The sequence below is a fragment of the Mastacembelus armatus genome, chromosome 19 (genome assembly GCF_900324485.2).
Source record: "Mastacembelus armatus chromosome 19, fMasArm1.2, whole genome shotgun sequence".
Taxonomy (NCBI): Eukaryota; Metazoa; Chordata; class Actinopteri; order Synbranchiformes; family Mastacembelidae; genus Mastacembelus; species Mastacembelus armatus.
Genome location: NC_046651.1, coordinates 15,932,242 through 15,952,311, shown reverse-complemented (window position 1 = coordinate 15,952,311; position 20,070 = coordinate 15,932,242). Strand labels below are relative to the sequence as shown.

Here is a 20,070-nt window from a genome sequence, read left to right as displayed (position 1 = left end):
CAGAGTTTCAAACTCCTTTGAACTACACCTTCTGTCTGAATCCTTTAATATTCCAACTGTGGGTTCCCAAAGCTCATCAGGGTTATTTAGTACTTTGGTTTCTCTTTTTAACAGGGACCACCAGCTCACTCTTTTCTCTGTCATTCATTTCCTGAGGGAAAGAGAAAGAGAGACAGAAGGAAATGAACATTACAGCAACTAAAATGCCTCCTGTCTGTGATTCTTCTGTTGGAGGAAAATTTCCCATGTTTTCAAAAAGGGGATTAGCACTCTGGACGCACTCGTTCCAATTCCCTGTTTCGTCCTATCCCATCTAATCTCCTCTCTTCTCATGCCTATGTGGTTAATAGGTTAGCAGTGGATCAAGTTGACTGTTATCCAATTAGCATCTAACACCATCTGACACTGTGCATGTACTTCTGTCATGCAACTATAGGTATTAGTTCAGCTACTTAAAAATATATTTCACACATTAACTATGCCCTAGATACATATAGGTATCACCTAATGTGCAGTCTGATGAGTTTAAAGGGCCAAGTAATGCAGTTTAGCCAAGTGAGGAACAAATGATGAGCTAATGAACTGTGGATATCTGGGAGCACAGAGTAAGTCAGGAGGGGACATTTGTAACCTGATAACAGGATTTCACAGCATCTGCACTGATCCAATTTATTGCTGCCATGTGTAACACTAAGGTTAGGTGGAATTTCATCAACTAATTAGCCATCAACAGACCCTATCTACTGGCTTACAAAAATCATTTCTAGACAAAGCATTGCTGGCAATAAGCACTCTCACATTTCTTTAAGTTTTATGTTTTTTGTGATGTTTTTGTGACATGATATGCTCAGGGTGTTTAAGACATTCACTACTTTTGTGGGAACACTAATGAAAGACTGAGAATTGCCTTGTGCCAGAAGAAGTTTGTTCAAAAATCTGTACTAGGAAGTCCAGTTAGAACAAGTTTAAGTTTGAAGGCTAACCAGGCATTAAACTATTGCTCTGCTGCGATATTATAATCCTGTGAGGAAAAAATCTTGTCTATCACGGCAGTAGTTATTTTACTTACTATCTCAACCACTGTGAGACAAACACAATAAACATAACGCTACTCAGCATTGGCATTGAGAATGTAATGACAGCTTGTAGTTAAAGAGGTCATGTAGCTTTGGGGTGTATTTGGGGCAAAAGACATTTTGAGATGTATGGCTGGTTTGAATGTAGCTTCAGACTAAATTACAATAAGTGATTTGAATTTTCCCACCAGTAATTATCAGAAATCATCACACCCTTCATTCCTAAATGCATTCACATCAATATTTTTTTACCCCAGCATTTACACTCTTCCCAAATATAGTACCAGAACCTCTAACATTGAAAAATAATTTATTTCAGAAATGTACTGTGATCATATATTCATTCAGATTCTGCATGATAAGCTTTTGTTGCGTACAATGAAATCACCCCACAGAAAATAAGTAGATGAGATTTTTTTCCTTTTTTTTAAAACTATGGAAACTAGGAACACACCACTGAGTCTTCACTATAGCGTTGTGAGTGCGCCTGGCAGACGGCTGGATGGGGCCAACCTTCTGTGGCGTTACTCCAGGCAGGTTTACAGTTGCTGCAGGACAGTCTCTTTATAACCAGACACACAGTGAATGATCTGTAAAGTGTACACAAGAAGTGTAATCTCTCTCACACACACACACACACACACACACACTCACACACATTAGCATTTTGGACAGTACAGTCACACCCGAATAGTACACAATGGTTGATTACACAAAAGCGAAAGAGGTGAGGCAATTCAATGACATCATCTCTTGGCGCAGGCTCAGCGCTGCTCCGTGATAGTGATCAGTGACAGAGAAGAGTTATGCCAGCAGGGGAGGAAACAGGAAAAAAAATCCTCATTGTTTCTTATCAAAATCACACTGTTAACATTTGAGCAGGACCGGCAGCTGTGCCCATATGCGACAGTCACTGAGTACTTCAGACAGTTCTGACACTCTTAGGTTGCACTTCCAAGCATTTCAGCAGACATGTGCAGAGTGAGACTGATGTCTGAGCCAGCAAAAGGAGCAAAACTATGGGACGTGTACCACAAATGAATTCACAGCCCACATCTGTCAGGATTAAAAGAAATGCTCTTGTAGCATGAGGCCTGCCATTATGATGCCACAGTCAAGGGCACCGTCAGCAGTTCAGTCATAACTGGTGCCAGATATCATAAATAAGTGTTTCTCTATCAAGGCATCTTTGATCCGCTGTTACACACTCACAAAAAGATTTAACACTGACTTAAACCGATATACACTCAAATATATATCTGCAGTATCCTTCAGGCACAGAACAGTCACTGACATGTTGTCCATCTTTTCAATGTATTTGTGTTCAAAGGCCAGAGAGCTGTTTCAATGGAAACACATGATTGTTTCTCTAATGTCCACTTAAAGCTCTTCTGGTAAACACATTAAAACTTGTTTGATTTAGCATGAATTTCACATCCATGTCTTTTAGCATTTCTCTTTTTTTTTGTTGTTTTTTTTGTTTTTACATCCAGGTCAACAGGTCCAAACAAACACATGTCCTTTCACTTTCACAATATGGCTCCATCGCAATGTTATATATCAGTCTCCATCAATGCAGAGTATGCACTGAATTGATTTTGTCTTCTAGGTACATCTATTATATATATATGTATATATATTTATATGTGTATATTTTCAAAGATTCTTATGACTTTGTACAGAATCAAAGAGATTACCTTTTGACTCTTCCAAAAACATAACAAAGAGGAAATAAATGATAAGAAAAGGTCATGCAAACAGTTCAAATAGCAAAATAAAGGTGAATTGACGTTACAGAGTGTATTTTATCAACTGGTGAGAAAAATCGAAGTCTACACTGGCACACTTCCACGAAATGGTCAAAAAAAAGAGTGCTCTAAAAAGTATCATAGTGGTGTTCCACATGTATCCAGGCTGCCTGAAGAAAATAACATGTAAGAACAAGAAAAGAAAAAGACAGGTGTAAATCACTTGATAGGGTTGAATGCTGTGCTCTCCTTCAAGACAGGTTGGAGAGATATTTCCAGAAATTTTGATGTCCTTTTCAGCATATTTCACACAAAAGAAGAGAAGCCAGCAATGGGGGCCCGTGAACCAGGAGCTAGGCTGCTGGGGGGCCTGTAGAGGGTGCTGTGCTGGCTAGGGGGGTTGGAGCTCTGCTGTGATGGGGTCGGAGTCCGGCTACCCTTAGGTCTAAACAGGCTCCCCTGGCCCTGGGGCTGGCCCTGGGCCTGCTGAGGCTGGGGGCTGGGTGAACTGAGCTGTGGTGGCAGCGGCGGTAGAGGAGGCAGTGGTGGTGGGGCACAGTGGTCCGGGTCGCCTGACTCGGACTCAGTGTAGCTGTAGGCCTGTGCCCGGGATATGCCCTTCTGCTGGCGGCGCCAGGAGTTGTAATAAGTGGGGTCACTTATGTAGTGGTTGACGAAGGAGTGGGTCTTCTGTCGATTGGGGTCCACCTCATACTCACTGTCACTGCCCTGTGAGAGACAGTAGAAGAAGAGACATGGAGTTAGGATGGGAATATTCAGCAGTGTTTCCGTGTGGCGGAGTTAGAGAGGTGAGGCTAAAAATGTAAATGAACATGAAGTTATTTAATTATTCACAGCAAAGTCATCAATTCACAATCATCCTTGTCTGAACAATACACACATGCACACATATCTACATTTACAACACAGCACAGGTACATATGGACACCAAAAATGGTCAAAGATGGTCATAGTGTGATCACAGAATGATGACTTTTTACTGAAGCGTGCACTGTAAACAGACCATCAACACAAGACGGCAAAGGTCAATTTATCCTCATTACTTTAACTAATCAGTCACTGGATCATGTTTAGAATATAAGATCTAGTTTCCACAACACTCCAGCAAGACATGGTTCAGTGTTGCATATCAGTCTACCACATAAAACCTAGAATGGGAATTTGAGGAAGAGGACTGGATGAAAAGGGACCTGTCACCTACAGTATCACCTACTGTACCAGGCTACAAACATTCAAAGCAGGCAGCCACAGGAACCTCACCAAATGCAGTGGAAGTGTATGTAGGCCACCTGTCCCATATGAAAACACCAGCGCCTCCTATGGGTGAACAAAACAACGGGTTTTACAGTAAATCACCATAACAGATTATGACTATAATAGCCCAGTCATGACGATATCATAAATATGTATACATATATATGTAAAAACCTTTTGTGCCATTCTATGTGAATAGTGTGAAAAACAAAGATTTGTGCAAAGAAAACACAATTTCTCAATTTAAGGAAGCAGAATTCTTCAGGTTTTAAGTAAATTTGAATTCCACTCAAGCGATTTCTGCTGAAATGATAATCCTCAGTCCATTTTCGTCACTGACCCTTCACCTTACAGCAGGCTGACCTAGAAACCCTATTGTATTCATGTCAAATAACATTCCATGTGTCAAACAAAAGGCAACATGATCACTGAATGCTCAGTGGGGACTACTCATGGTCAAATAATTGCCATGAAAGCAAGCTGCCAAATGGCCAGCTGGCTCGTGAATAATCACCTGGCTACAATGAACTGATGCACAGTCATCTTTATCAAACTTATTATAGGACAATGCTGCAAAAAGACTGCCTGGAATATGCATTAGGTGAATAAAAAAATTAAAAGAACAAATTATTTTCAAAACTGCATACTGCAAAGAGGATGGTGATAATTGTGACTCTTTCAAAGCTTCTTTGCTCTTTCACTGGTCAAATCATCATGACCCAGAACCATGGCTGCTGTCATGCACTTGAAGGATACAACCCAGAGCACAGATCTCTTGTTGCATATTGCGCAGCACATATGCGATACATATGGCAGTGGGCTCAGATTTCCCTCTGCTTCAACGTGATTCATACCTCCAATGCAAAAGCCTTACAGTATATAAAGGAGGTTCTTTTTTTTACAGTGCTGCAGAGCTTATAACTGCCCAAACAGAAATACTTTTGATCCTTCTTGATTCTAAACAAATAAGTGATCACCCTTCCCATCCTACTCCAATTAATCATTAATCAAAGGCAGAGCAAAAGCAAAGCAATATCTTCCCTCAACTTTCTGAAACTGTTCACTGTGATTATATTATATTTTGTTTACATTGTTGTTCCTCTGAATAAGGAGAGTCAGACTGTGATGCATGAGTGGTTGTGTCTATTTGTAATCTAATATTGTTACCCAGTTGTAAACACTTGGGGCCAACAAGTGTTGAAAAGCATAGCAGTCATGCCAGTGTGTTTAGCAACACGACTCAATAACAAGATCCATTCACAGTGGACCAACAAGACATACTGAGGGACTTCAAGTGGTATTACCTCACTCTCAAAGAATTAACCCAGCGCTGTGAGATGAAACACCACTCAAGTTGCATGTGTGGTAAAGAGTGAGTGCAGACCGGGCAATGGCAGTGGATTGAATCCTACTCCTGCCTGTCCCGCCTTGACCATGGAGTGTCTACAACAGATGTTCTGAGTCTTGCAGTGTTCAACGTACAAATATATACACCACTCCAATCTGATCTCCTTTTGCTTTTAGTTCATCACCAGCTTTTAACATTAATAACAAGGATCCAATTGAGGAACCTACAGTGAGGATGCTTGAAAATTTGTCTCTAGGGCAGCATGGCCTGTAAAGTAGCTCCATACTTTTACTCATTACAAGCTAATTACCAGAGCTGAATGCTGAGAAGGAAAGTTGAAGCATGACATGCAGCACTGCACCTCAGCCTCAAGGGAATCACCATCTTGTTTATGCAAGGATATGTGTAAGAAAGACACATACCAGCCTGCCAATGTCAATTATTAAAATTGTTTTTCATCATTATAGTGTTAAATTAGGCAGAGAAAGAGATTACAAAATCTATCCAATTAACTGGCAAAACCTCTTGACAGTAGGTTATATTATCATCAGCATAATAAAGTTGCCTTATGTTCTTGTTTACAATTGCTAACATAAGAAGGAAAACAACACTGGAGATGGAATAAAGGAGTCAAATATGGGCCAAATGTTTTTTGACGATAAGCTAAATCAATATCAGTGAACAGGTTTGGTGAGGAGACAATCTATCTCAATGAACTTTGACCTCAGCATATGCTGAACATATGCATCTCAGATTGTCTTTAATTTTTTGGTGTTTTTATCTGCAATTGTGGTTAACTTTGCTCCATTAAGCACCAAACAATTCAACGATGATTAAAAATGCCGCACATGAATTTCACTGTCCTGTGGTTTATATTATTGCATGGAACTGAAGCAACGATCTCCTGGATAGTTCCCATCCCCCAGAATGTTATGCATACCCCAATACCACAGAGTGGGTCAGTTCTTTGTCCTCTAGTTATGGATTACTACAAAAAGGAGGGGGGGAGAAAAGAGGGTGGGGGTTGTTTATGTCACTCTCATTGATGAAGTGAAGACAGCAGGGGTCCAGAGAGACAATAATAGTATATATGGGGCTTAAGGGGGCTTAAAAGTCTGAGGCCATTCACTATACATACATTATTTCTGTCTTTGTAACAGATTATGGGGAGAAAAATAGAAATGGGAAGATGAAAATGTGTTTTTGCAGCATAGTGAAATGCCTGCTGCATCAAAGTTAAGCTGTATTTTGTCATCATTAAGAAATCCATATAGGTCTCAGCACCAGTTCCTTCTTTCTACCACTAATATATGTTACTTTATCAGAGCAATTATATTTAAAGGGATTTAAGACTTTGCTGAGCATTAGTATGGTCCCAGAATGACAGACTTCAATGAGAGTAATGGAAACATGTATTTATTCTGGTTTTGCCTTTAACATGTCATCCATCTATAGCTTTGGGGACTATGTGTCTTGTTTTTGCCCAGAATTTCTGTCTCTCTCCGCTACCCTGTTTATACACCTGTCATAAAACTGTTAAAAAATAAATTCTAATTTATTTTCGGTCATAATTTTCCCTTATTCTGTGTTTTGACATCAGACTTCAAACTGAGGCAGCCAAAACAGAAGTGTGTGTCATCTCTAGAGACATTACAGGCAGTACTATCAGCTGAATCTAACCCAAAAAAACTCCAGTACCCTTTGAGACAGGAAGTGAGAGAGTCAAGAAGCAAAGATGACAGAGGCAGAGAAGAAAAAGAAGGCAAGTGAGAGAAAGCAGACACTCATTTCTTTCCCCCAGAATGCCACTCTGCAGCGAGAGCATAACCTACAATCCATCTCTGACTCAGGGATGAGATCATCTGTCTTCGACTGGTTTCAGCCCTAAATGACACACAAAGACACTGCCAAAGAAAGAACCTTGGAAAATGAGAAAGCCTATACTCTAAAGGGGAACTGTTAATAGGGCTCTACCCGGAGGGGAGCAGGTAGAGCCCTATTGAGCAGTAATAGTTTCCTTGTTGTTCTGCCAAGTCAGTGTTAGCTCCCTCCAAACCTGCCTTTGAGGAGGAATACAAAAGTCAACTTATACTTGCTAGTGGAGGCCTGGGGATTAAAGAGAACAGACAATGTCATACTGATAGCTCAGAGTTATCCGCTCAATAAAACTTCAAAGTGCATTCCTGGATTCTGAAGGACCGCTGGATGCTGATGTGGAGGCCTGTCAGAGATATGACCATGGAGTCCTGGGGTAACAGGTAGAGCTCTGTGTGTTTTAGCCCATCATAGCTAACATCAGGCCTTAGAACGCGTTTTGTTACAGCAGGCAGGTGTTGTCAGGTGTTGTTACTGCATTAGGGCCATGTTTGACAATACACAAGTGTAAACGGTAGATATGACAGACAGGTGATGAAATGTCAAAATGCTTCATTTGGGGGGATGTTATCGTGCTGCGAAAGGTCCTGTCTGCGGTGATTCATTGTAGGAAGATTTTCATTTGATCTGGAAATAGGACTTAGGTCTTGATAAGGCCGAGCGAAGAGAGATCTCTGCCTGAGGAATTCACATTAGGGACGTGTTTAGTTGAGAGATGTTCCCAGATCATTTGGGAAAAACCTGGTGTAAAGAACTCCTATATTAAAGAAGACACTGAATGAAGCTAAAGAAAGGGAATTCAGGACCACTCCCCCCATGACGTTTTCATCTGGACACGATCAAAACAGGATGTTTCAGCCGAACCACAGGGCCACGGAGGCAAGTGACGTCAGAAGAAACATAAATAACATAGAGTATATGCTCACCGGGAAAGAAGGAATTCAGATACAAGAACAAAGTAGAGTAAATTAAAAAAGATCAAACTTAGAAAATCTAGGACATGAGTGGGTGGAACTCAGACTGATAAATGAAAATATAGAGAGAGGGAGAGAGGAGGCACAATCTATCGATTACACTAACTGGGCAAAGGCAGTTTGGCTGAGCACATAGCAAATGCCACAAGTCACGTATTCTAGCAACACCTGTCACCTATTCATCCTGACACTGTTTGCTTCAAAGACCTAAAAAAATTCAGCTTCAAGACTATAATTTTTTGACTGCTGATAATAATAATAAGGCCAGAATGAAAATCCTTGTCTAGTTTTTGCTCAGAGATCATTTTTACAGAATCTGATCTGACTTATTGAAAATTCCCTGGGTCACCTAGCTGGCATCTTCCAATGTGTAACGAGCTCTAAAATAAATTTTGCACAGTGCATCTGGCCTCGCTGTGTGACATAACAAGTGCTGTGGCTGAGTGCGGTGGCCTGGATCTCAGGTGGATGTTTGCAGAGCAACATACTCCACAGGTCACTGCCTGGTCTAAAAACTGTTTTGCTGCCAGTGAGCCGAGTTATTATTCTCTCATCCCTCCATGTGCATTACTGTAGCTATATCTTATGACCTCTGCAGGCCAAGTGCATTCAGGTGACTGACAGAGAAAAGACAACACACAGACAGTAATATGAACCGACACTGCATGAACTGTACCACGACACAAAGCTGAATTCCTGAGGAATTCAAAGAGATGACAGTGTGCTCACATACAGGAGATGGGTACAAACATAACAAACACACACATGATGCAGACAGATAGTGAACATCTTATGCATAGGGACCAACCAAGATAGTGTTGCAGACAAAGTGTTGCAACTGTACCTGTGAGTCTGAGATTTCAGAGGGTTTTTCAGTCAGGCTGCTGCTCTCTGCAGGGATCAGGTCATTGTACTTTGTGCTGACATCTTCATCCGAATAGTGAAGACTACCTGGACTGGGCCTGGGAGGAGACCTGAGCAAAAGAGTGAGGCAAACAATCAGAATAATTTAGGTGCTTCCCAACCTTCCAATCAATACGCTCATGTTACAGATTATTGCAGATATTTCTGGTACACACATGTCAGTATGTATTGTATGTTGCAATTACTTTGGTGAGTACAAAAAATGTCCAAACTTATTAAAATAAGGTTGGGTTTTTTAAAGTGGACTGATAGATAAGCAGACTAAGCTATGCAGTGACTCTGTAGGTCTCATTCAGTTTCACTGTCTCACACACTACAGCAAATGCTTCTTGTCAAGTTCATGTGTCACTGTGTCTTACTGTCTGTGTGTGCAGCTTGAGGAGAATCATGGGACACTCATGAGATAGCTGCCTACAGCCAGTCTCTCCTGGAATGAATAATCCCCCTGATTCAGTCCTCACCGTGGGCTGAGGAATTTCAAACCACTGGACTCTTGTTATAAACTGAACTCTTGCGGTGCTCAAGGGGTCATCAAACAAATGGCAGCCTCAGGCTCTGCTCTGGCAAATGTTATCACAGCCTACATGAATGATGGCTCGGATTAAATTGTCAGTGGCACGCTGTGGTGCTTAAATATGTCATTCAGGTGCGAGTTTAAGGGTGTAAGTGGTGGGAATAAGGAAAGCAAGAAACTTGGAAGAGAGTTGGAAGTGAGAATGGGGTCAAGGAGAGGTGCTGAGTAAACCCGAAAGTTGAGGACAGAGAAAGAAGAAATACTGGAAAAACATTTCCTAAAATGGTGTGCTCTCATCAGGGGTTCCTTAAGTAAATATGAGAGGAAAAAAGCTCTCAGTGCCTAAGCTCCTCCATACTTTCCACTGTCCCTGGTCCTGCTAAACAAACACCCATCTGTTTCTGCTGATCGGTGCTGGTTTGGCTGAGACGACTAGGACACACTGACTCCCAGTGACTTTCCAGGCCACAGTGAATCGGCCGCCAGTCGCTGCCTGTGGAGCTGCTGAGGCACACACAACTGCTCTACATGTCAAAACCACACTCACATAACTATTTTCCAAATAAATATATTTCAAAAGCATTTCAAAAATGCTGTGGGTAAATTCCAGCAGTTTTCACAAGGGGTGTGGGGGTGATATTTTGAGAGTGATGTGGTCAAATGGAAAACTCCACAGGGAAGTCAGAAAGCAAGCTATAGTTCAATTACCCTTGATGAGTTTATTAATCTAGATTAGAGTTAATTCACTTGAGTAAAGGAGAAAAACATACAATCGAGCTCTACTTACATACAATGTACTCCAGTTTTGCTAATTTGTGTAATATACCTGCATGTTTGAGGATGTTCAGTGGACCTCAGCTATCTCTGTCTATGCAAACATATTATCTGGCTGTTCTGACAACCCACTTTATGGACACTGCTTTCCTGATAAGGAATGGAGGACTGCAATGAGAGGTGCAGTATAAAGTGCAAAGTACAAGTATAAAATTCTCACATTAAACAGAGCAGATCTTTCTCCCCAGTGGAGTAAGAGCTCAGGGTTATGCCAAATTGGTTGTGTACTCAGTTCAAAATGTCTACAACCAAATTAAAGGGTACAAAAGTGAATTCTCATGTCTGAGAAGATGAAGCCAGTAAGTATTTGAAATGGCTAATGTGAAATGATCAATGGAAGGTAATTTGTATCTGTGCAATAAAATATCAGCTTAACACCTATTAAATGAAAATGCATGGAAGAAATATTTTTTTAAATATACTATATTTTGCTTTAACGCCATTCTAATATGAGTCTAACATTTCACAAAAACTAAGAATATATTGGTGAAGTTTACATAGATCTCTCCACAACTCCTGCAACAAATGATGCAGAACAACTACATTTTGCATAGAAAAAAAAAAAAAAAATATTAATTACTTTTCTTACAAACTATAGTATCTACTTTATTAATGGAAAAAACGTTTCTGATTTACTTTGGATACTGGATAAACTAGAAGCCAAAGCCCGAGTATAGACAACTGAGAAAAGAACTAGTGGAGCAAATGAATGAAGAAAATCTGAAGCCGCATCGACTATTCCAAAACAAGATAGGTAAAATAGCATAATCCTTTTCATCAGTTCAAACGTATGATTTCAAATGACTTTTTAAAATAATGGCTAAATAATTTTTTTTTTTTACAATTTTTTCAGATGAAGCCCAACTCAGAAAAAAGCACAACAGAGTCTTAATCACGCCTCTAAATTCCTATCTGCACTTATTCCTGAGAGGACTCTCCACCATAACCTTTAGCAACTTGCATTCCTCAGCAGTCCTTGCAGCGAGGCCCCTTACGAACACAGCCAAACAAAGAGCTGGAGCCAAAGTGAAGAAATGCTATTGTTAACCCACTGGGACATTATGATAAACTGCCTGTTTAAAAACATTGAGGAAGCTCAACCCACATACAGCCCTTCTCCTTGACTCTGGTATACTGTCGAGTGAGGCCTAAATTATTTATCAGTTCTTCTCTTTGATAAAGAAGGGTCCACTTAATCCTGTTGCTGTAATATTCAGTCAGCAGTATATTGGGTAAGAAATGCGAACCAGGGGGTGAAATCAAATCTACCCGTGGTCTTTACTCATTATCAGCCTCTCCTCTTGCCTCAGTCGCCTGTAGGGACTCATTAACATGTCTGAAGTGTTCAAGAGCTTTGTCACTCAAGAGCGTTTAACACCACATTTATCTGTGCTAAATTACTTCCCCAAGATCTCCTTAAACTCCAAACTAGTGTGTCCAAGAAGGGTTTGAACTTAAAGAAGGAAATAATCTAAAGCCACATAGAGATGATGTTGTTGATCCTTAAAAGACGGCTAATGTCTTACATAAACAATCAGAAGTATTTATGTTCTTATTGCCACAATCAGTGAGGTGCAGTGCGTCGGATAGTTACTGTATGTAATTGTGACTTTGCTGCTACTGTCAGCATGAATTTATGGAGCATTCTAACATTTTAAGTAGTCATTGATTACAATAGGTTAGCCATACTTGAACTGCATTGACTTCCCTGTGATACTGACTGAATTCACTGTCATGCACATTGGCCTTTGTGTTAAACTCTGCACACACGATCCCCACGAAGAGAAAATTTCTGTCCAATATCAACCGTGAACGGCATTTGCTATTCGCCGCAGCTTGAATTAGAATGAATAAGTGGGATTAAGGATGTGTCTGATTTTTGATCCTGGTATCAGGCAGAAGACTTCATCCTGTCTTTGGTGCGCTGAGACTGGAGATCAAGATGAAGCATTAATCTATAATTGGGGGCTCAGGTGCTGGGATTTGGGTTCCTCTGCTGTGGGCTGAGTTCAAAGAGTGCTGATTCTGAAAGTACATCTGTGCATTCTTTCAGCCCCAGCTTCTCCCTTCAACCCGAAGACATAATAGGAAGCTGCCTGGAAGCTCCTCAAAGACCCAGACCTGCTTTGATCTGGCCTCGTGGTCACACTCAAATAAAACTTCCCTCACATTCTCATATACTAAACAACACTCCTAACAATATGAACACGCAGATCTGTGCACATACACATACACAGAGAAAAAGCTAAATCCTTTTGGTGTAACATCGCAGTGCACCTGTCTCCTGTCGGCTAATTATAGAATCCAGTCAGTAACGCTACTGAATTATATGATATCCATATGAAATATAGTAATCACTGGAACTGCTACAACCCTCTCAGTTGTCTGCATCTTTCTTTCCACCTTTACCTAAACAGGTTTTAATGATTTAATGCAAAACATGCAGTCAGACCCGAAGTTAGACTGTGTTTTCAGTGCAGGTGTCAGTCAGAGTGATTGGCTTTATACAAGGTCATGGTTTCAGCATGCTGCACGTCTTAAAGCTGGGAATTCACTGAAATAGAGAAGTTCAATTTAATAGAATCTGTAAGTTGGTTTATGTGCTGCTGGATTTAAGTCTGAGTTGTTAGGAGGCAATTTCAGAAATGAAAATGCTTTCAGGCACAAGTAGGGTTTCTGTGGAGAACTCAATTATTTTACCATATGGTTATTTAATTATGACTTTAAATTAAGCTTCTAGTTGAAGCCATCTGTACTTTAAATTTTCTGGTTCATGAGCTGCCAGTGTGGCTCACTAACCTGGTGTACATGCCGTTCTTCCGGCAGAAGGAGTTTTTCACCGACAGACGCCGGTTGTTAAGTTCCAGAGCAGGGAAACGTCCTTCATCCAGGCTGACCATGTCTCCATGGGTCAGAGCGTTACAGTTGGAGTTGTTACCTGGACACACGTAGAGAGACACTGTGTGACCACAGGCCAGATGAACAGACAGGTTAGTGTCTGGGGGCATGGATGGAACTGATCAGTGATTTCATGAGTGAGTGAACAAAATTCAGAAATAAAGGATGTAAAATACACAAATCATTAAATTGAAATGCTGCTAAATACCTACATGAGTGGAAGAAGAAAAACAATGACTGAATTCTATAGTCTCTAGAGGAAATTATATCAAATGCATGTTTTCTGGTCAAAAATGTTGACCATTACAATAACAAGGCATTTAGACATATGACTTTCAAAGCTGTGTAATTATTTATGTAGTTTTAAATGCACAGGCCAAGTGATATATAAAAAAACTATGATTCCAGGAATTCAGGTCAAATCTCAGTAGCTGGATAGTTTAGTTTAGAATAAAGCCTGGAAACAAAGGGAACACTTAGTCTGGCGTTTTCTTTAGTATTGGTAGGTGGATTTTTCGACCTGCAGACAGAGCAAGGGTGAGTGTTCCCAGGTTTCCAGTGTTTGTGAGTTAAGCTAATTGGTTACTGGCTGAGCTTTATTTTGAACATAAAGATATGAGAGCTGTATTGATCCTCACATCTAATTCTCAACAAGAAAGTCAATAAACACAAATTCCCCAAATGTTAAAACTATTGCTTTTAAATTGACTCAAGTCAAAGTCAAGGCTTTTTTTCTTATAGCGTATGTTTTCATAAAAACCTACTTAAACCGAGGGGAATTTTCAGGTCAATAATGGCTGAAAATAAGCTGTGACAATAACATACAAGTCACAAACAATTCATATTTTTAAAGTTTCAGATAAATCACAGACTGCAGTGAACAATTTTAGCAGTTATTCAGTATATTAAACACAGAATAGAGAGACGTTATCAAAGGTGTAATAAAAACAGATCTATTCTTAGGGGATATATGATTGGGAATGAATGAGTAGGAATGATACATGAGTGTGCTTCTCTGTATAAACACTGTTGATCCCACATGAACAGGCAATACCAAAACTATTTTTGCCTCTTCTCTAAGTGTCACTCCAGCTGTTATACAATCAATCAGTGTTTGGAGACACTATGGGGCCTGAGTTACAGGTTAAAAACACTTTCAGACATCTTATGACTTATGGGGGCTCACAGGGCCACTTGAGGTCAATTGATGGTTACACAAACACATAGAAAAAGAAAATGCACTGGGTAGGTCCAGCAGCCTGAGCCAAATTCCTAAAGGGGGATATGGAGGCTTTGAGAGCGCCTTTGTGTTGGAGTGAGAAGGAACCTCTTGTTTTTCCTCTGTCAGTCAGAAAGATGGGCAGTGACCCGCAGGGACCCCTCCCCTCCCAGGCCTGGCAGCTAAACAGCCATGGCAGAAGTGCTGAGCTGAGAGAAATACCCACTGATGTCAGAGCTACGCTGACTGGACAAGCAAACCTCCCACTCCTACTTCATTACTTCTCTGTATCTCAGCCTTTTTATTCCCATGCGACTCAGGCAATTATCTGATTCATTCAAAATCAGAATACACCACACTCATAAAAGTTACAGCAAGTTTACTGCTTGGTACTTGAAATCATTAAATATCCTTGCTGAAGCGTTACTGTTTTATAAAGAAAGTAATATTTAGAGATTCTTTCCATGGTGAATGCCTGGATGCCACTGGGTTAGAAGCAATGTAAGTTTAAACAAAAGTAAAATTTTCCATTTAATTGTGCAGTTGTGTGTACTCACCGGATTCTGATTTCTTGGCATACTTCTTGCTCTGTCCTCTGATAATGAGGATGAAAACTAGTAGCAGGATGAAGATGAGCCCCACCAGAGCCACCACAACCAGGAACCACCACTCCTCATAGAAAGGTGCCACTTTTTGGGCTAAATAAAACACAGAAAATTGGAAGTCACAGTTGCTAACAGCATCTGGACATATTACTGTGATGTCTCAATGACCTAAGGGAATTTAATTTAGTTTGAAAATAAATGTGATTTAAATTTGTATCAACACAAAAACACATAAAACTTACCTGATATAGATGGAGAGGGTAGACTTGGAGAGCCATAGCCATAGTCATTCACACCAATTACCCGGAAGTCATAACTGACCCCCTGTTTCAGGATATCCATGTTGAAAGTGTGTGATGTCGCTTCCTTAGGGATGTCCTTGATTAAAATATCCCACAATCCCTCATCTGTAATTGAGTTTAAGTTGTAACTTTGGGTCAGAGGGGACTATAAAAGTTCCAAAACATTTAAATAATGTCAATATGTCTTTGTTAACAGGTTGTTTGTTAGATATAAGGCTCCTGCCGGGCTGGCAGCTCTCAGGGTAATTCATAATTTGTACAAATATTACACAATCCATCAATTTCACTGCTCCCATAAAATTTACAGCAACCAAATCTACATCATAAATAGTGGTGTAGCCATATTTCAAATGAAGCAATGTTAGATGGCTTTTTGCTTGCTTTGGAAATCCTGCCAGAGCCCATTTATTACACATTGGTGCTTGTAAACATCAATGGAAGTTTGACTCTTTTTAATGAGGTACACAAACATAAACACGCACCAGACTACATCTGTCATGTTGAACTTTGGCAAAAGTTAGAAAAGCTGATGTAATGTGATGAAGACAAGTTATATAATCATCACGTTATATCACACTGGACAATCATGGCCCTTGGCACATAAAAATGAGAGAAAATGAGCAGGAGCGACTGTGCGATTGGTTTAACTATCTTCACCATTCTCTGTTAAATGTTAGCTAACAGTTCTGGCTAACCTGCTCTAGAATCTAGAAAGACCCCCATCACTTTTCATGTAAGAATGGCCAAACGTATCCCTCCGTCTGAGTCACCTACCATCCATCACCCTCTTAACCTACCATCCATCACCCTCTTAACCCTGCCAAGGCCTGTCAATCACAAGTGAAACTAGATGTTGGTTGTGTCAACTGCAGCACTTCGATCAATAATCCATTAAAAATACCAGGGACACAGACTCTGGGGCAGCAGATGTTGACATTTTACATCACTTTCCCTAATCAAACCATCAAGGAGGCTAGCATAAGGCAAGGTCTACAAACTGATGCCTCATAAAGTGATCTTCTGGGTGTGTCCTGTGGAGGCACCCACCTGAAGGTCTGGCCTCAATGACGTAGCGTGTGATGGGAGCACGTCCTGGGTCCCCGCTGTTCCAGTGGATGGTCAGAGCTGAACCGTAGCGTGTGATGAAGGGCTCTCCAGGGGGCCCTGGGGCTCCTGAGGAAGAACAATGATGTTTTAAAATAAAACATTTAAAACAAATTAAAAACATTTTCTTAAACAAACGTCACTGCCAGTACCTTCTCCTGGGCCAGTGGTGATGTTGGCCTCCACCTCGGGACCATAGATGAAGGTCTTGGCCCGGATGCGGAAGTTGTACGTGATACCATCGGCCAGATCTTTCAGCTTCAACCAAAGGGGACCGCTCCCCTTCACGTCCACCGTCACTGTCTTACTTACGCCTGGGGGGGAGGGGGAGTGAAGACAGTCGGCACAGGCCACTGAAGACTCTAGACAAACACACCACATTTAGATCGGGTCTTACACAGGCCAGGCAATGAGGGAGCACACTCATCACAGGCAAAGACACACAAACGCAGTAATGGAATTAGTAGTGGGAAATATGTTTGCATTTGGGCATTATAGTCACAGCGTTGATGCTTATAAATGCTTATATGCAATGACGTGAGCTGTTTAAGTAAAAATGATGGTTAGCTTGTAGCTTAAGATAAATGCACACCACAAGATTTTGACCAGTTTGAGTAAAGTTACTCTAAACAAATTTGAATGTCTGAATTTATAATCCTAAGATCTTGAAGTGTGCATGAAGTATTTACAGAAGCCAGCAGCCATTTTGAGCACAGAAAAGAGCAATGGATTAGAAGGACAGCTTACCATCTACTGGTGTGCAAGGTTCATAGACCAGACGGTAACCCTCAATGATGCCATTAGGGAAGGTGGGCTCACCCCAGGACACATTGACTGAGGTGGTGGTCAGCTCACTAAAGTGGATGAAGCTGGGAGCGCTGGGAGCTGGAACAAATAGAGGTTAAGGATCAAATCATGCATGGGTAAAAGTCAAAACACTGTGTAAAGGCAAATCCTTGGACATATGGCAGTAAAACTGTGTGCATATGTGAAAGAAGGGGCTTTGTTACAGACTGTAAGTAAAAAACCAAGACCTCATTTTTCTTCTTTTTTGCAAGTTTGAGATCCAGAATTCAACAGCACCAAAATAATGAAAATGTTTTTTTTTTACAAAAATGAAAAAGAACAATATGAGTAAGCACATGGGGAAGGTTTCTGAGACATAGTATGCCTGTGCAGACAAATCTTGTACAAACAGTTTTCATACTATCTACTTTTCAGACAAAACAGTGAGTTTGTTGATTATGAACTTATGTTCAGAGCGCGGTTCCCCTAACAATGTTTGGCATGCTGACAGCAACAATTAGCATCAGCTTCACATCAAATTATTTCCCCATGGTCGACTCATTCACTTAACAGTTCTCCAAACTAACAACAGCAGCACATAAACATGAAAGTGGCTGTACGAACTTAATTTATCTGCTTTAGTCATATAATCCCATCATCTCATTTGTCTACAGCTTGTCTTCTTTTTCGCAATATCTCTCCATCATTCATTATACAGAGAAATATTTGTTTTGTCCTATTATTTAATTGCAGCAGTCCTGACTGTCAAACTCATTCAAAGTGAATAAAAAATATATGATTTACCAGCTTGCTGAGTGCGTCCCCTTGTTGGTGGGCTGCGGGGACCATCCCCAGCGGCATTGAAAGGGGCTACACTGATCATGTAGGTGGTGTAACCAGTCAGGTTTTTCAGCTTCACCCCTCCTTCAGGCATGAACAGAGTCCGCAGTCGTTCTGTTTCATTCTTGCGCTGGAACTCCCAAAAGTAAACCTATAAAAAAAATGTACTCCATGTCTACAGTGCTGTTGAGGGACTACAGATACCTGTGTCTATAAAACTCAGTACCACTTTGAAATCCCTTAAGGGAAACATTTATTCCTAATGTCTTGAGCAACAGACTAAACCTTTCATTGTAAGCTATCCTGGTAAAGTGTAAAAAAGTGCATTTAATAGTGATTACCATCAAACGGATATGGTCTCCTGTGGACCACAGAAGCATTTAAATATTTATATAATGATATAAACAGAAATAGGCCCACAAAATGTGTGGCTCTGGGGCCCAATATGAGACTTGGCAGTTTGCTGAAGATTTTAACCTTGTAGCCCTGGATGTCTCCATTCTGAGCATCCACAGGTGGAGGATCCCACGTGACATCCAGCTGGGTGGCTGTTGCAGACTGAATGACCACATTCTGGGGTGGGGCCGTAGGCACTGTTGAAGGCCACCACACACATTAAACATAAATTAAAAATTGAGGACTTTTTACTGCAGGATAAGTATTTGTTTAAGTTTCTATTCATTGTGTAAAGAACATTACAGCTTTAATCTACCTAAGTACCTTGTTAGTAAAACTCTGGGATTTAAAAATGACAAATTATACCTGAAAACTCTCCATATATCTACAGAGAAGATTACCTCAACACACAGACGGGCAGGAGCAGCTGTTGTATGGAAAAGACTAATCCACTTGCACTAAGGGCGGTCAAACAGTTTTGTGCTTGAGACGTGTTGAAAAAAATGACAGGAAATGCACATACCTGCTTCTCCCACAAACACCTCCTGTGGTGGGCTGGTTGGCCCCTCGCCCACAGCGTTGTAGACACTCATACGTATCTCATAGCGCTTGTGTTTACTTAGCTCTGTAGTGGAAGTGGAAATATAACATTAGGAATTATACTGTACACAAAACACCAAATTGTGAAATGCACTATTTAAGTCTTTTTTGCTCCATATCCCCAAACCAGCAGGAGTTGGTAGTGCACTAACAAGGACATGATCCCTCACTGTCTCCCCACTTTTACTGTGAAGTGTAGAGATTTTTACAGTACTGGATAAATACAAATGATAGCTTTGCAGTGCTTATCCAAATTAGTGGACCTGTGCAAACCGAGGAGCCTGTTGGACTCAGCAGAGTTGTGTTTCCTTTGGCCTCTGTGGAAGTCTTTTTACCAATGTGATGTAAATATAAGCAGCCAAATATTGTGTGAGCTTGTAATGCTTTGCTTTTCCTGTATCACTGTTTAAAGCAACACAGGCAGCAGAGACATTTGCTTTTATTACTGGATTAGTCTGGGGATTGAATCACTGAGTACATGTGGGCATGTGTGCCTTTCTGTAATAAAGAGATATGACGACACTTACTGTCTAACTCATACTGGGTCAGAGTTGAATCACTTAGATTCCGGATGCTATAGGGGGCTGAGATGGAGAGAGAAAGAAAAAGCAAATTTTAAAAAAAGGAGGTACATTCAGAGGGCTGTGGTGGAGGGACAATAGTGTTAGTCTCTAAAGGCTAATATTTTCATTGTCGAGAAGGGCCCCACTATTGTCATAAAAAAAACACACAATCACAGTGATCTTAGCTCT

The 20,070-nt window shown here is 40.7% G+C and overlaps 1 protein-coding gene across 1 annotated transcript in view; it reads right to left on the bottom strand.

The window, feature by feature from the left end:
- Positions 1 to 1,369: 1,369 nt before the first annotated feature.
- Positions 1,370 to 20,070, bottom strand: part of sdk2b (sidekick cell adhesion molecule 2b) — a 211,018-nt gene continuing 192,317 nt past the window's right edge. Inside the window, exons 34-46 of the mRNA XM_026316388.1 lie at positions 19,846 to 19,902; positions 19,242 to 19,343; positions 18,800 to 18,915; positions 18,287 to 18,473; positions 17,444 to 17,581; positions 16,849 to 17,058; positions 16,640 to 16,765; positions 15,533 to 15,697; positions 15,243 to 15,383; positions 13,368 to 13,506; positions 9,141 to 9,270; positions 4,106 to 4,162; positions 1,370 to 3,553 (exon numbers count right to left, since the gene is read on the bottom strand). Of these exons, the coding sequence (XP_026172173.1) occupies positions 3,131 to 3,553; positions 4,106 to 4,162; positions 9,141 to 9,270; positions 13,368 to 13,506; positions 15,243 to 15,383; positions 15,533 to 15,697; positions 16,640 to 16,765; positions 16,849 to 17,058; positions 17,444 to 17,581; positions 18,287 to 18,473; positions 18,800 to 18,915; positions 19,242 to 19,343; positions 19,846 to 19,902 (1,991 nt within the window). The 3' untranslated portion in view covers positions 1,370 to 3,130. The remainder of the gene's footprint in view (positions 3,554 to 4,105; positions 4,163 to 9,140; positions 9,271 to 13,367; positions 13,507 to 15,242; positions 15,384 to 15,532; positions 15,698 to 16,639; positions 16,766 to 16,848; positions 17,059 to 17,443; positions 17,582 to 18,286; positions 18,474 to 18,799; positions 18,916 to 19,241; positions 19,344 to 19,845; positions 19,903 to 20,070) is intronic.